This window comes from Belonocnema kinseyi, chromosome 10 (genome assembly GCF_010883055.1).
Source record: "Belonocnema kinseyi isolate 2016_QV_RU_SX_M_011 chromosome 10, B_treatae_v1, whole genome shotgun sequence".
Taxonomy (NCBI): domain Eukaryota; kingdom Metazoa; phylum Arthropoda; class Insecta; order Hymenoptera; family Cynipidae; genus Belonocnema; species Belonocnema kinseyi.
The window spans coordinates 95,881,829-95,896,958 of NC_046666.1; the positions used below are offsets into that span (position 1 = coordinate 95,881,829).

The 15,130-nt window shown below is 37.2% G+C and overlaps 1 protein-coding gene across 6 annotated transcripts in view; it reads right to left on the reverse strand.

Annotated features, from left to right (window-relative positions):
* The window catches only part of LOC117182216, a 153,621-nt gene that overhangs the window by 12,904 nt on the left and 125,587 nt on the right, over positions 1 to 15,130 (reverse strand). For 4 of the 6 annotated variants that reach the window (XM_033375293.1, XM_033375297.1, XM_033375291.1 and 1 more), the window contains 2 exons: positions 11,757 to 11,863; positions 1,305 to 1,490 (listed from right to left, as the gene is read on the reverse strand). The exons of 1 other annotated variant lie outside the window; for it this stretch is intronic. In XM_033375293.1, coding sequence (XP_033231184.1) covers positions 1,435 to 1,490; positions 11,757 to 11,863 — 163 coding nt within the window. In that variant the 3' untranslated portion in view covers positions 1,305 to 1,434. Of the gene's footprint in view, positions 1 to 1,304; positions 1,491 to 11,756; positions 11,864 to 15,130 lie in introns of those variants that run through there. One more of the 6 variants, XM_033375296.1, reaches the window with a different exon arrangement.

Genomic DNA, 15,130 nt, shown 5'->3' on the forward strand with positions numbered 1-15,130 from the left:
TCCACCAGAAGGTTTTGATACAATCTGGTCCCGGTGCGGAATAGTTCTTCATCCCTCTTAATACTTTTTTCACCTCCTCGGTAGTGATAGGTGGGAATTCTTAATCAGGTGTTATGAGGGCAACACATAAGTCCTTGAAGCTATTTATATTTTCTAAGTCTTCGTCCAGTCTAAGCTGAACTTCGTAGACTTCTCTCCAAAATACTTCGACCTCCTCTGGTTTGGGTGGGTGTTCGACAGTAACTGGAGGGTCTTGGAAGAGTCGAGATGGGTCAGAGAGAAATCGTTGATTTTCTCTGACCCACATCTCCCTCCGCTCTAGACTTCTCTTAGCGTCAGATAGTATACGTATTCTCTCAACAATATGCTGCCTGATTGTCAGCCGCTTTGACTTGTTAAGTTTGTGATAAAGGGTCCGGAGTTCGCGCGCGAACTTTCGAACCTTGGCGGTAAAATTCCTGCCAGATGTGATGTAGTCAATCACACATTGAACGCAGGACGCGTACTGTCTTGCCCAGCCAAACGAGGTGTGGGCTCATGGTGTCGCCCTGAAAGACACCTCTCTAAAAGGTGACCTTGTTAGTTGTCACACGATTTTTGCCAGATGAAATAGTAAATCTGGCTTTCCAAAGCGGCATCAATTTCTCAGTCCGCCTCACGATTTGCGGATGAACCTTTAAGCTTTCCAAACGACAGATGATAAGTCTATGGGAGGTCGAATCGAAAGCTTTCTGGTAATCAATCCAAGCCATCGATAGGCCACGCTGGTAGTATGCTGCATCTTTGCAGAGCTTTGAACCGCGTTGTTCATACATTCGTTGCCACACAGGTTACATTGCGTGAACAATCCTATCATTTAGGATAGCTGTGAATATCTTATATAGTGCGTTCAGATAAGTGATTGGCCTGTAATCCTTCGGGTCAGCTAAATTGCCTATTTTCGGCAGGAGTATTGTGCGCCCTTCCACCAACCACTCCGGAATTGGCTCTTCCGACTTTAAATATGAGGTGAAAATACGGGCCAAATGCTGATTGGTTGAAGGAAACATCATCCACCAGAAGGCCTTGATACCATCTGGTCCCGGAGCGATTTAAATAGTCACAAACCAATTCAGTTCTTTACACCTGTAAGAGCGAATCGCAAGATAACATAAATCTGCGTTTATTTGAGTAGTTGATTGAGGTTCGGCTGTGTTCGATAGTATTTAATAAATACGTAGTTAGAGTCTCGCCATCTAGCGCAACTAGGTCCTTATAGAGAAGCACATTTTTGAGTAAGAAATGAATAGAACTTGTGATCAATTGTAGTAATTATTGCTGTAAAACAAATTTATTTTAAATATAATATGACGCACTCGCTGCAATTCTCATTACATTGCAGTGTTAATTTGTACAATAAGTTACTTAAATTACACTGAAAAGGCACCTAATTAGTCATCGCCATGGTTTTCGAACAGCTCCAGCGCTCGTACTACGTTTTATACCTTGGCCTGTTAAAAAATATCAAACAATTATTACGAATACTTTAAATGTAACTATAAATATATTATTTCAAATATAATTTGAAATATTAATTATATTCTAGTTTAATCATCACTCATTGCAAGAACGAAAGTTCTTCAACTTCAGGGTAATACCCTACCAATAGAAAATGTTAGAATATTCTCAGGCGAAATAGCCTGGCCCGTTTCAGGTTTTCGAGGTCCTTTTAAGAGTGACCCGACGGTCTTATAATAGTCATATTGTAGTAGTCGCGTACAGGGCGGGCAGAGTTATTTACAGTAGTTGGCTGTCACAAACCCGATTCTCTTTTTAAATTTTTCTTCAAATTATGAACACTTTTTTTAATTGATGAATTTCGTCATCATACATATTTTACAATTATAAATTATATATTATTTTGGAGTTGAATTCAAAAGTGTCTGTTTCGGCGTATCTCATTCCATTTACGAAATATGTTATATTAATTCCAATTTTAAATTTAAAAGAAAAAGTTAGATATCTGAAATAATCGAAACCCGTAGATTCCGCATTATTATAATTCAGGCTGTTAACTTTGAAATTTAAAAAATCTATTTTTAAATTTTAATTCGAAAGCTTTGCAAAGGACCTTTAGTGAGTGCCGGCTACTCTATTGAGATACCCTCTCTGCTCCTTATATCGCCGGTGCTTAGGAGAATGAACCCGTAAATTATATCGCTGTGAAAAAAACACTTCTTATCATAACGCCGTGAAAAAAACTCATCTCTATAAAGTGTGATGAACAAAAATATATGTCAGTAAGCACTTTAAAAAAATACATACTGGTAAACGCTGTAAAAAAACACGTCTTGTATAAATACTGTGAAAAAAACCCGCATCATTGAATGGCCGTCATAAAAAACATATTTTAGTAAACACTGCGAAAAGAAACCCTTTTTAAGAAACGCCACGAGGAAAAAGTTTATTCGTGAAAACGCCATGAAAAAATATATGTTTTGTGAAAACGCCATGAAAAAAACCTTATTAATGAAAATGCCGTGATAAGTAACAGTAGTTAAGAACAACTATGGGCCGCCAGACAGACTACCCCCACTTCGCAGCCGTCTGTCTAGACTGACGCCTTCCCCCTCCACTACGCCGCGAGGTCATTGACTCTGGACATTGTCTCTGGTGTTCACTTAAAAGTCAAGGAACGGAAGATAAGAATTAGATAAATAATAGAGGGTTTTTCCCGGAAGAGTATACTGATGCATGATTGAAGGTGTTTCGTAGACTTTATGACGCTATATTTAAAGGTGTACTTATGATTTCTTAGACTTTAGACTTGTGATGAAAGAATAATTAACTGACCTGATTCTACTTTAATGAATTTCAATTAATAAATCAAATTCGAACATCAATAATAAAAACTTATTTTCTATAACAAGAGGAAGATAAATAAATCGTGTGATGTTGCAGTTTGGCACCATCACAATGATATAGTAACAAATTAAAATTATTATTTTAATTACACTAATATTAGACACCTCGAGTAAAATTCGGCACTCCATGACTGCGTTTTGTAAATTTTTAATTTTAAGATGATTTGATTTCGCCTGGTATTTTTTTTGTATGTATGTAACAATTGTGAGGACTTTGCGGTCTTCAGCGGGAAGGCTCAAGAATGTCTACACTCCGTGGCGTCGTGGATTAGGATTCGCTGCCACCCCTTTTAGTGAGGTTTCTACAGTCCTGAGACCTTCATTTACTCCCTTCGGGCTCTCGATGTTCCCTTCATATTGCCGGAGTGTTATTTTATTTTGTATTCGACCTTGTTTTCTTACGGCTGTAACTGTCTCTTTTGTTTGTCATTATATTTACTTTGCCTTAAACTATCTTGCCAAATTTTATTTGAATGACCTCCCCCCTCTACATAAGGACTGAGCTGGCCTGTTCTAAGGCACTTTGTTTGGAATTTTCGTTATTTTATCGCTTATCGGAAGTTATCATATCGTGTTTCTTTTATTTATTTTATCGTTTGGGCTGAATTCGAGCTGAGCTTCCCTTTTCTTATAATTAAAATTTCAGGATTGCCTTTATGAAGGCTGGCGCCCGCAGGTATGTGTTAATCATTTTTTTATATTACCCTTGTCCGCGGCCTATAGGACCTTATTCGACTGCGAATAAAATGGCCGTGTGAAAATCGATTAGGGTTATGTTCAAACCCATTAAATAGATTTATTCACAAAATTTTCACACAAAAAATAACCTAATTACAACTAATAAAACCGGTTGTTAAAAATTAAAAATTGTTTACATTTAAAGATACATGTACTTAAAATTATCGATATTAGATATAAAGTACCAAGTTGTGAAGAGCAAGATTGAACTTGCAGCCATTTCATCATTTTCTACCAAATTTTTGCTAAGAAACCTGGTAAATTCATGCAAAGAAAAACCACTGCACATATGATACAGGAACATAATACAAAACTGACCACACACGTCCGAAGAGGAACTTTGTATCTCTGCTGTGTTCCATCGGAAGGAGGTACAGTTTCCTCGCAGACGATAAAGATGTTGAGGAATAAGAGGCGGTGGGCCGTAGCTGTCAAAGTACATTCCGTGGCCATTTTGGTCAATATAAATTGCAACCCAATGCGATCCATTTCTATGGCGTGGATCCGTGTTAAAAATTAAAGCAGCCGGTCCCATCCACACCTTTGGTATTCGATCCGCGGTGAATATACCAGTCGTGTGTCCTGACACTGCTTGAAGTGCTCGAAGTATCTGAAGGCTGTCCATCGCTATTTTAGGACTGCTAAGTCGTGACAATTCTTTTAAAGGATTATTTTCTTCACGCGCAGTCTGATTGATTTTTTAACAGTAATTTGTATGTTGTCGGCGATCGTTCTCGATGTCAATTCTGTCGGAAGATTGTTAGTTTTATAACAGACATTTGTTGTCAATGTATTCCGACGTGAGATAGCTCGAAGTGCTACTTCTTCTCGTCCTTGACTCTGAAGCCAAATTTTCAGTTTAGTTGCGTTATTAAGAGCACATGTAAAAAATGTTCCTTTTTTCACACCGTGATGAAAACAGTAATCTTGATTGTTTTCGAGTTTTTTTAAAGTTAGGCATTTTAATTCTTCCAGATTAATAATCTGTCTACTCGTGATATTTTGCAAGATTAAAGTCTTCTCCCGGGCACGCGTGTAGATTTGACCAGCTGATTTTGCGACATCATGAAGATTCGAATGTAGAAAATTCATAGGACTATCTCCCTCAAACCACTCGATTCCATGAAAATGACAGGTGAGCCAGTTATTCTGGTGCTTCGCATCGCTACAAAGATCCGAGAAGGGATAAGGTGGTGCAGCTATCCAATGTCCGATAAAGTTATGATCCACCGCAATTACGGCCACTTCTTTTGCAATAAGCTTATTTTGAAGATCGCGAAAGCCTTTAATATCAATCACATAGTCCAAAATATTCTTCGCACAATAAAAAAGTCTTGCTAATAATGCATTTGAAGATGACGGCTGTGGCAAAGAGTTGCATGCCTCGCATGAAAGAGTTACCACGTTACCACGTTGTCCTAAGTAAACACATGTGCACATTAGGATGTGAGATCTGTAAAATTCCGAGAAATTATGGCGACGGTGAAAATGATTTATTACCTTCCAAAATCAACAATAACTTGTCTCGACGCGTCAATTTACAAAACGTTATCATATTCTGCATATACGATACAGTTTACTATGTTGGCGATGGATTCTTCAAAACGCACGTCTATTCGTAGACTTCCATGTTTTACGAGATTCCAGTGTCAGGAGTAAGGTCAAATGCAAACAGGCAGAATCCTTCCGGGTAATCACTTCTATCAATATCATTACCTTCATTAAGAAAGTGAATACCAGTTCCAGAGAAAAGAGTCTGGTAAGCATATACGTAAAGTTTATTTTTTGAAAAATCTGGCTGCAGAGGTTTCGAGGGTATTTGTGTCCCATCGATGTAAAGAGATAAAAAATTGATCTTGTAATTTTTAAAATTAAACGGATTAAGTTCTTTATTTCCGTTAAAGGCTCTATTCTCGACGAAGCCAATGATTATTCTTTTGAGTAATTGACCGAGAATAACATTATCAAGAGTTTCACCATGAATACTGCCATGTAAAGTGAGCATTTTGACCTCCACTCTTGTTATCGGGTATTTTGCTGTTCCTTGTGCTAGAGCTTTCACGTGTGCTAGTGAAATTCAGGGCTTATTTTTGAACGACGAACAAGAAGCGATGCTTCCAAAATATGTAATCTGCTTGCCTTTTGTACGCACGAGTCAAAGACGCATCTCGACTCCCTTGAGAAGATATTTGTTTTGATTGAAAATGTCGTAATGGAGATGTCCGATTAGATCTATTGTTTTGCCTGCACCAAAATATTCTCGACGGATATCGATGCCTGTATCTTTGGTGGTCAAATCCTCCATTTTCCTGCAGTAACTACACACCAGAGAACGGATGTCAGATGGCTCTGTTTTGCAGCTGGGCCATAATTGAGCAATGTTTCCAGATAAGCTTTGTACGCGTATGCGTTGTTTGGAGGAGAAACGAGTTTTTGATTGAAATATACGTTCACCTAATTGAACATCGAATGAAGTAGGTTGTTTATCACAGTTACACTTTTTCGTTCGATTGAATTTGCAGAAGTTTCTACCGGTATTTCCAGCTTGACACGTATAATGAGCATTGTATGAGCGAGATCTATGTATTCTTCGCCGTGGCCTGGAATGACAAACTCTATCGGCGAATCGTCGGTCAGCGATGAAACGGGTTTGTAATGGACCCATTGCGAGCTCTCAATAGATGTTTGAGAGGGTGGAAAAGAAAAAAGATCTAGTTCAGTTTTTAAACACTCGCTAGAATGTGAGTGTAAAAATGACTTGATATAATAATCTCTTTATTAACCACAAAAAATATCCGAAATTGAACGATTCTTTCCTGCGCTTGATTTACCCTTTTGTTTGTTCTGTGTTTTCTTATATTTCCTTTTTTTACTACTACTGATTCTCTTTTTAAATTTCGTATTTTTCACTCCTTCCTTCTTCTTTTTCTTCTTTCTTGAATTACGTGTTGTACTAAGTCTCTTTACTTTTTTCTCACGTTTACTGCCTTTTCTAAGCTGTTTGACATTCTCACGACCACGAACTCCGGACAACTGAGGTACGAAATTTTTTACCCTAAATTAGAACACGATTCACTCATAAGATTATCAATTTTATCCAAAGCTTTTCTTTTTAATTTTTGACGATTTTCATTAATACGTGAGTTGAATGACTGCTTAAGTGGTACTTTCCTATCCACATCATTTAAAACATTAACACTTGTTCGGAGTGCCTCCTTTCCAACTGTATAACTGTAACTAATATAGGTAACACACGTCGAAAAAGCCCACCTAGAAAGCTTCCAATTCCATGACCTCTCTGATAGATCGATCCGACATAAACTTTTGATATTCCCCCTCCACCCTCTTGGGTTGTGTAGTGATCTACGAAATAACTTATTATCCTTAATAAATCATATAATTTTTCTTCTTCATTTTCTTCTTCTCTAATCAAATTTTTTAAATAGAAATGTCACTGTCAGAGTGCCAAACTCGAATAGTATAGGGAGTCCAGCATGATCTGTTATATCTATTTCTATTGAGCGAAATTGAGTATGAAGAAGAGAAATTAAATTTAGAGAAGAAAACTGTGTAACTTTTGTTGATGCAAAAATCTAGTTTCGTGTGTCGACAGAAATAATACGTAAAAGTGGTGTTTGTACATCGCCTGTAATATGAGGTTCGCAAATATCGCAATAAAGAAACATTTTATCAGGTAAACCACGAGCCAAACTTGGAGGGTGATTGGCATAATGAGAATTATCTGATATTAATTGTTGTGATGAAAAATTAAATATACGAGCTACTTTTTCACTTATTGCAAGAAAATGACCTTTCATCTCACAATCGTCTTGAAAAATGTTTTCAACTTTGACTTAACAATCTTTGTCTTTTTGGAAAAGTAAGCCTACGTGTTCTTGAGCAATGTGGGTCTCGTTAATCGATCGGACGAGATCGTTTACCTGTGGGTACACACCAGGTCGAAACTCGGAGACAATGGGCCTCAACCATTTACCGGTCACCATACCTTTTGTGTATTCATCTCTAATACTCGTAGCATTGTCATTAAGCTCAGACAACTTGGCGTCCCTAGTACTACTACTACTACTACTACTGCTACTGCTGCTACTGCTACTACTGCTGCTACTACTACTACTGCTACTGCTCCAGGTTCGAGCTTTCAAGTTTCTTCATCCTACCTTGCATCTCCTCTACCTTTTTATTATTATCTTCTTCCTGCTTCCGTCAGCCCCCTTACTATTATCACCCTTCCCTACTAAACTCTGCTTTTCCGGCGGCGATCTAAACATCTTTTGATACTTCACGCTCGCCCCGATATCTTACTTCTCTTCACTGCTTTCCCTCTCCCCTCTCTTCCTTTTGATAAAAGCCTCGATTGAACCTACGCTTTTTGCTCTTAACCTTTCCTTTTCCATAGTTTTTTATACTTCCCTCCTGCCTTCCTTTCCTTTATCTCTTCTTTCGGCGTACTGAACACTTCCTGCTCTAGATCTGCTTCTTCCGCGCAGATACTCGATCCGCTAGCCATGAATCAAATTCAAACTCTCCCGCCTTCTATCTTTCCTGCCGCTGTCTACTGTCACGGTCTGGTACCTATCTCGCCTTTCGGTGTCGCTACCCAACCCTGCTACTACCAACCCGATCAACACAGTCCTCTCACTCTGCCACAAATCTCCAAACAAACTTCCACACAAATCTGTCTCAATCCTCAAAAATGTCTACCTGCCGTTTCCAATCTCACAATCCCTCAATTAATCTCTCACATCCACGCCCTTCTACACACTTCCACAATCCACTCACCTCAAATTTCACCACAATATCAGAAAAAATCAGCATTAACAATTCCCACTACTTTACACTTTCATGCCGGAAACGGAAGTCCTCGGATTCGTAATCAGCAACCTTGAAAAGCCCGTTATACCAATTTTGAAAAGAATCGAAAGTTTATTAGGCATACTCGTCCGCTATATTGGATCTGCCATGATGTTTTCAAAATTTTTGACATCGGATTCGTAATCAGCAACCTTAAAAACCCGTAAGTAATCGAATTTGGCCCATTTTATGAACATTTTCTTATTTTGGCTACCTTTTTCCGATATTTGACCACTGCGTGGCAGCATAAAACACACGATTTTAACTTGATATTTATTAATAGTTTCTGCCATAGTCCACCAATAATACTTCTTTTACGGCAAAATGATTATTATAGTTTTTTTTCTTGGAATAAAACAGTTTAATTAAAAGTTTTAACGAATACGATCTTTTTCACAGTTTTTCCAAAAATAAGGTTTTTTCACGGTTTTTTCATGAGTAAGGTTTCTTTTCACGGCGCTTATAGCAATAAGGTTTTTTCTCTGCATTTACCAAAATATATTTTTTTCGTAGCATTTTACTGAGATGTGTTCTTCTTTACGGAGTTTTAAAACAATGTTTTTTTTTAAAGCGACCTGATAAACAATTTATTTTTCACTGTATCTTTGAAAAAGGTTTTTCTTCATAGCTTTATTTTGCAGATTTTTTCCATAAGCACCAGCGATATATGATCGAATTATTATTTCAATTTCAGCCTCTCTGCTTGTTATTTATGATCGAATTCTCATTTCAATTTCGGAAGGGACATTTTAAAACCTTCAGGCTATTTAAATGAGTTACCTGAATCTTTAAAAATATCTACCTGGATGACTGCGGAGAATTTCTCAGAGCTTCTCAGAGTCAGAGTATCTTCAATATATATTCTGAGATTTCTATCGGTAGGGTATCGTCATTTTTAGAGGTTTGTAGCCCTGGACTGAAGCCCTTATACTTTCAGGCAGGTGCCCGTTATTTTGGCAATGTCGTAATTTTCGTCATCCCCCCCCCCCCCCCCCCCCCCCCCCACACACACTAAAAAATGATTGATATTAATACGTGCATCTGAGCTGTTAAAAATTTTAATGGAAAATACACGCGTTTTTCAGCCCTGTTTACTCGAATATTCATAATTTCTGTTAAAGTAAACATAAATGAATGAAACTTGGCTGCGTTTTAGGCCAAGCACATATTCATGAATTTTGGGTTGTGTAAATTGTTGCGCGAAATTCATGAGTTAATATTGGACAAATACATTGCCCAAATATTGATCAGACATTGAAAAAGGTGAGCCAATACAAAAATCGCCGACAATCACGACGTAGACCTAATTATGCGGCAATTTTTCCCTGATTATTATATTGATTTTTATGATTTATTATTATTAAAATAATTAGGTATCTATTAAATAATTCTTATTATTATTAATTTTACAACAATATTGTAATCGTAAACGTTGACCATTTTGCAATTATTGGATAAAGTACCAAGACCGTAGTAAATATTGTCATACCATTCATAGTACCCTGCCAAGTAAGTCTTGTACTTTTTTAACAGTTGCGTGATGGGCCAGTATCTCGATTATACCACAGTTATTTCAACAGTGATAATTTCTTCGTGTACTTAATTATAGTAAGTGTAAGTTAGACAAGCCTTAATGAAAATTGTTTCATATGTGGGTCAGTTGATGTTTCGAAAAAAATTAAATACTAACAATCACTGAAAATTGCTAGCAAAATTAATAATGATAATAATTGTTTATGCATGTGTAATTTTTTATAGGTCTTACGGTTTTCAATTGTTGAAAAAATATATAATAAACGAGAATTACTTAAAAATTTCGTTTATTCAACCTTTCAACGTTTCGGCATCACTGCGTGCTTTTTTCAAGAAATCTGTATTTTGTTTGAAGTGAAAACGAAAAAAAAAACGATAAAAACTTCAAAATTGGAGTAAAACATGTCAATGTTATCAAGTCAAATATTAAAAATAAAAATAAAAACCAGTTAAAACTCCAATTTTTGTAACAAGTGAAAAAAATAATGTTTTTTAAAATATAAAAGAAGACAAAAACCTCAACATTTAAGAGGTTTTTTAATTATAAGATTACATCCTTATGAAAAAGAAAAACAACTTTATAATAGTTATGGACAGATGACAAACATATATGTTCGTCAGTTTTAACTAGTTTTTATTTTTATTTTTAATATTTGACATGATAACATTGACATGTTTTACTCCAATTTTGAAGTTTTTATCGGTTTTTTTCGTTTTCACTCCAAACAAAATACAGATGTCTTGAAAAAGGCACGCAGTGATGCCGAAACGTCGAAAGGTTGAATACACGAAATTTTTCAGTAATTCTCGTTCATTATATATTTTTTCAACAATTGAAGACCGTAAGACCTACAAAAAATTACACATGCATATTGATATTGACGGTCGAAGAAAGGATTTATTTGATTTTTATCGAATCTGATTAAGAATAATTGTTTAACATGTAAATAATTATTTATTGATAATAACAATCAATCATCAAAATAATAATACTAGATCACAAAAAACTGCCACATAATTAGTTTTACGTCGTGATTTTCGATGATTTTTGTATAATCGTCTCACCTTTTTTAACGTCCGATCAATATTTGGGTCTTATGAACAGTTTGTGTAGAGGCATACATATGTTTAACACAAACTCTTCAATCTCGAGCAGCAATGCGCACAGCCCAAAATTCGTGAAAATGTGTTTGGCAAAAAGTTAAATGCGAATATACAAGGCTCCCAGTAGAAAATATTAAAAATGTGTAACTTTGGAGAGATCAAACTCAATAATAATATACTCCACAAATTCCTGAAAAATTAGGTTTCGCTCTTTGGATTATTCCCGAAAGCTCGACCAAGTTTCAATATTTTATGTCTACTTCAAGAAAGGTTATGAATATTCGAGTAAAGAAGGCTAAAAAACGTGTATTTTCCATTTAAAATTTCAACAGCTCGGGGGCACGTGTCAATATAAACCGGTCTTTCTCAAATTTTGCACGAAATTTGTTTTATTTATGTTAAAACTTTTTAAAGGAGAAGTGGGGGGATCCCGATATCTTAAAAATAAAGAACACCCTAATATATGTATAATTATAACTTTCATATTGAAAAATATATAAGTTAAACACTTTAAATTATTATATTTAAATAGGCTACTTTGACTAGGTTTTCTATCAAAACATATGCAGGAGATAAAGTAAGAATAAACATCGGTATTTTTCTTACTTATTATATTTGGTGAACGTTTTTGTGGGGTGTTTTCTGTCCATGTTTGACATCTCGACCTTGCTGAATAGATTTTCGGATCACAAATTTTTTGACACGCACCCATTCTTTAAAAAAATCAGTTCAGTAGTATTAATATAATGCATTTTGCCAGATGAAATTTCGGAAGGCACTTCATATTCAAGAATTAATATTGTAATCCAAAACATTTATAAAATTCAGTTATAACAAAAGGTATGTACACTCGAATCTCGCTCTAACGAGAAGTTCGAGAATTAACTATTGCGCCATAAAAGCGCGCAATCGGAATCCCATATTGGAAATTGCACAATTTTAAGCTTTTAAAATCGAAATTACTTTATATTATCTTCCATCTACAATTATGAAGTTTAAGACTGCCTATCAAGGGTTTTAATATGAAATTTTTAAAGATTTAATACCGCAATTATCTTGATATTTTCAGAATTTAAAATTAAATCCACAGCATTGTGAAATTTGAATTATCAAAAAATTGACCAATTTTAAACGAAAAGTACGAATTAGCTTCTGAAGCAAAAAAAAAATTTAGTTTCACTGTCATTTTCACCGATTAATATAGCATATTTTAAAATATTTTACGAAATAATATGAATCTTTAAAGTTTAATTATTCTAAACACTCGATATTTATTTGCTTTCCAACTGGAAACTTTCAATATTGATTAATTAAAATCTGAAGCTTTAAAAATTAAACAATTCCAAACTTTGTTTAAAAATATAAGAATTTTTAAAATTCAATCATTTTCACCAAAAGTCTGAAATTAATCATTTGAAAATCAACGATAAGTCATTTCCACGTAATGGGAACAATTCCATGTTGCTTTCAGTGACAGGAAAAGTCGCATGACCAAAAACACACGAAAAGCGAGCGGAAACATAAGAACTTAAATGTGGAGAGATTGAACGAATTGTTGATTATTATATACAATTATGTGTGGGTGTCCACATGAAAAGAGCCCTTATGGTCGGTATGGAGTTACATACACTATAAAAAAAAAGTTGGTGTAAGTTTACATCCTGCGACGATGGAAATTATTCGATTGGTGTGGCACATAGAAAATAGGAAGAATTCTGTAAAAATTCATATTTTTCTTCTCAGCTTGCGTTCGACATGTCGAAAAATATTGAGGACGTAAATTTCCCGTCGGCAACCGTAAAGTTAATTACGGGTCGTAAGTCAACACCACTGATCTGTATGGCTGGATAGGGGATTACAATGGCACCGCACAGCAGCGAACGGCACGAATTGAAGCCATCTTGCTTGGTACCTTCCATAACAATGTATATACAGTAATGGCATATATATATATATTCGGTTTTGATTCCTCTAGAATCAAACTGAAGGGCCTATGACAAAGTCACCGAACACGTCCTCGGGTTGCGGATAGAGGGTCCCTGTACCAAGGGTTTCTGCTGAATATGGTTACAAAAATAAATAGGCAGTCGCGGACTCTACAAGGATGAACGAACCCCTTTCCCTAGCTTCTCGTGGGAACAACAATGACAACACCAAACATAGTTGTAGTAAGTGCGGTTCAAAACAACAGAACGCGCAGGGCTCCCGACAATGGGTCGGTCAACAATGCCGACCAATCTAGAGCTGGGGGAGCCAATGAAAATGGATTCAATGCGATGGATCGGCGGGATCTCGTGACCTTTGGGTGGACGGAGCAACTGACTCACGATTTGCCAGACTGCTACGATGCGAGTGTGGCCAATGAAAGGGGTTACATGGCACGGCTGCATGCTCTCTGGTGCGAGAAACACCCTGAGCTATCGCACTTTTCGCAGCAAAGTCTGCGAAACCATGCTGAACTACTCCGTAAAAGGGGCTATGTAAGCAGAACGCCTACTCTACCACAGCTAGAACAAGCCGGCAACAAAGAAAGAGAGGCGACACTAAGACCAACCGCGCGCAGGCATCCAATAGATGAAGAGCGATGCTTTACGACCCGGAGAAACATCAACACCAAGGTTTCTCTCAAGCCTAAAGATCTGGCTGAAATGGATGACGAGCTTCGTGGACATATTTCCGGTGAATCCGACCTCTGGGCTATCAATTATTGTGTGTATAATGCAGCGAGAGCTTTGGCCGATGCGAACCGTAAAACAAAACCAACGGCTGATCATAAGACCAAAAGACGAATGCATCAACTTACTGTAAAGATAGGCTGGGCAAGACAGTACGCGTCCCGCATTCAATGTGCGATTGAATACATCACATCTGGCAGGAATTTTACCGCCAAGGTTCGACAGTTCGCGCGCGAACTCCGGACCCGTTATCCCACACTTAACAAGTCAAAGCTGCTGACCATCAGGCAGCATATTGTTGAGAGAATACGGATACTATCTGACGCTAAGAGAAGTCTAGAGCGGAAGGAGAGGCGGGTCAGAGAAAATCAACAGTTTCTCTCTGACCCATCTCGCCTCTTCCAAGACCCTCCAGTTACTGTCGAACACCCACCCAAACCAGAGGAGGTCGCAGTATTTTGGAGAGAAGTCTACGAAGTTCAGCATAGACTGGACGAAGACTCAGAAAATATAAATAGCTTTAAGGAGTTATGTGTTGCCCTCATAACACCTGATAAAGAATGCCCACCCATCACTACCGAGGAGGTGAAAAAAGTATTAAGAGGGATGAAGAACTATTCCGCACCGGGACCAGATTGTATCAAAACCTTCTGGTGGAAGAAGTTTCATTCAACCCATCAGCATTTGGCCCGTATTTTCACCTCATATTTGAAGTCGAAAGAGCCGATTCCAGAGTGGTTGGTGGAAGGACGCACAATACTCCTGCCGAAAATAGGCAACTTAGCTGACCTAAAGAACTACATGCCAATAACTTGTATGAACACGCTTTATAAGATATTCACAGCTATCCTAAATGATAGGATTGTTCGGACAATTGAACCTGTGCGGCAAGAAATGTATGAACAACGAGGCTCAAAGAAAGGCGCAGCCGGATGTTGGGAGAACCTGCTCATCGATAGATGTGTCTGCAAAGATGCAACATTCTACCAGCGTGTCCTATCGATGGCCTGGATTGATTATCGGAAAGCTTTCGATTCTACATCCCATAGACTTATCATCTGTCTTTTGGAAATCTTAAAGGTTCATCCGCAAATAGTTGGGTGCATAGAAATATTGATGCCGCTTTGGAAAACCATATTTACTATCTCATCTGGCAAAAATCGTGTGACAACTAACAAGGTCACGTTTCAGAGAGGTGTCTTGCAGGGCAACACCATGAGCCCACTCCTCTTTTGCCTTACATTATTGCCACTATCTCTAGCACTGCGCCATTCCGACGGGTACTTGTGCGGCAAACCTGCAGAT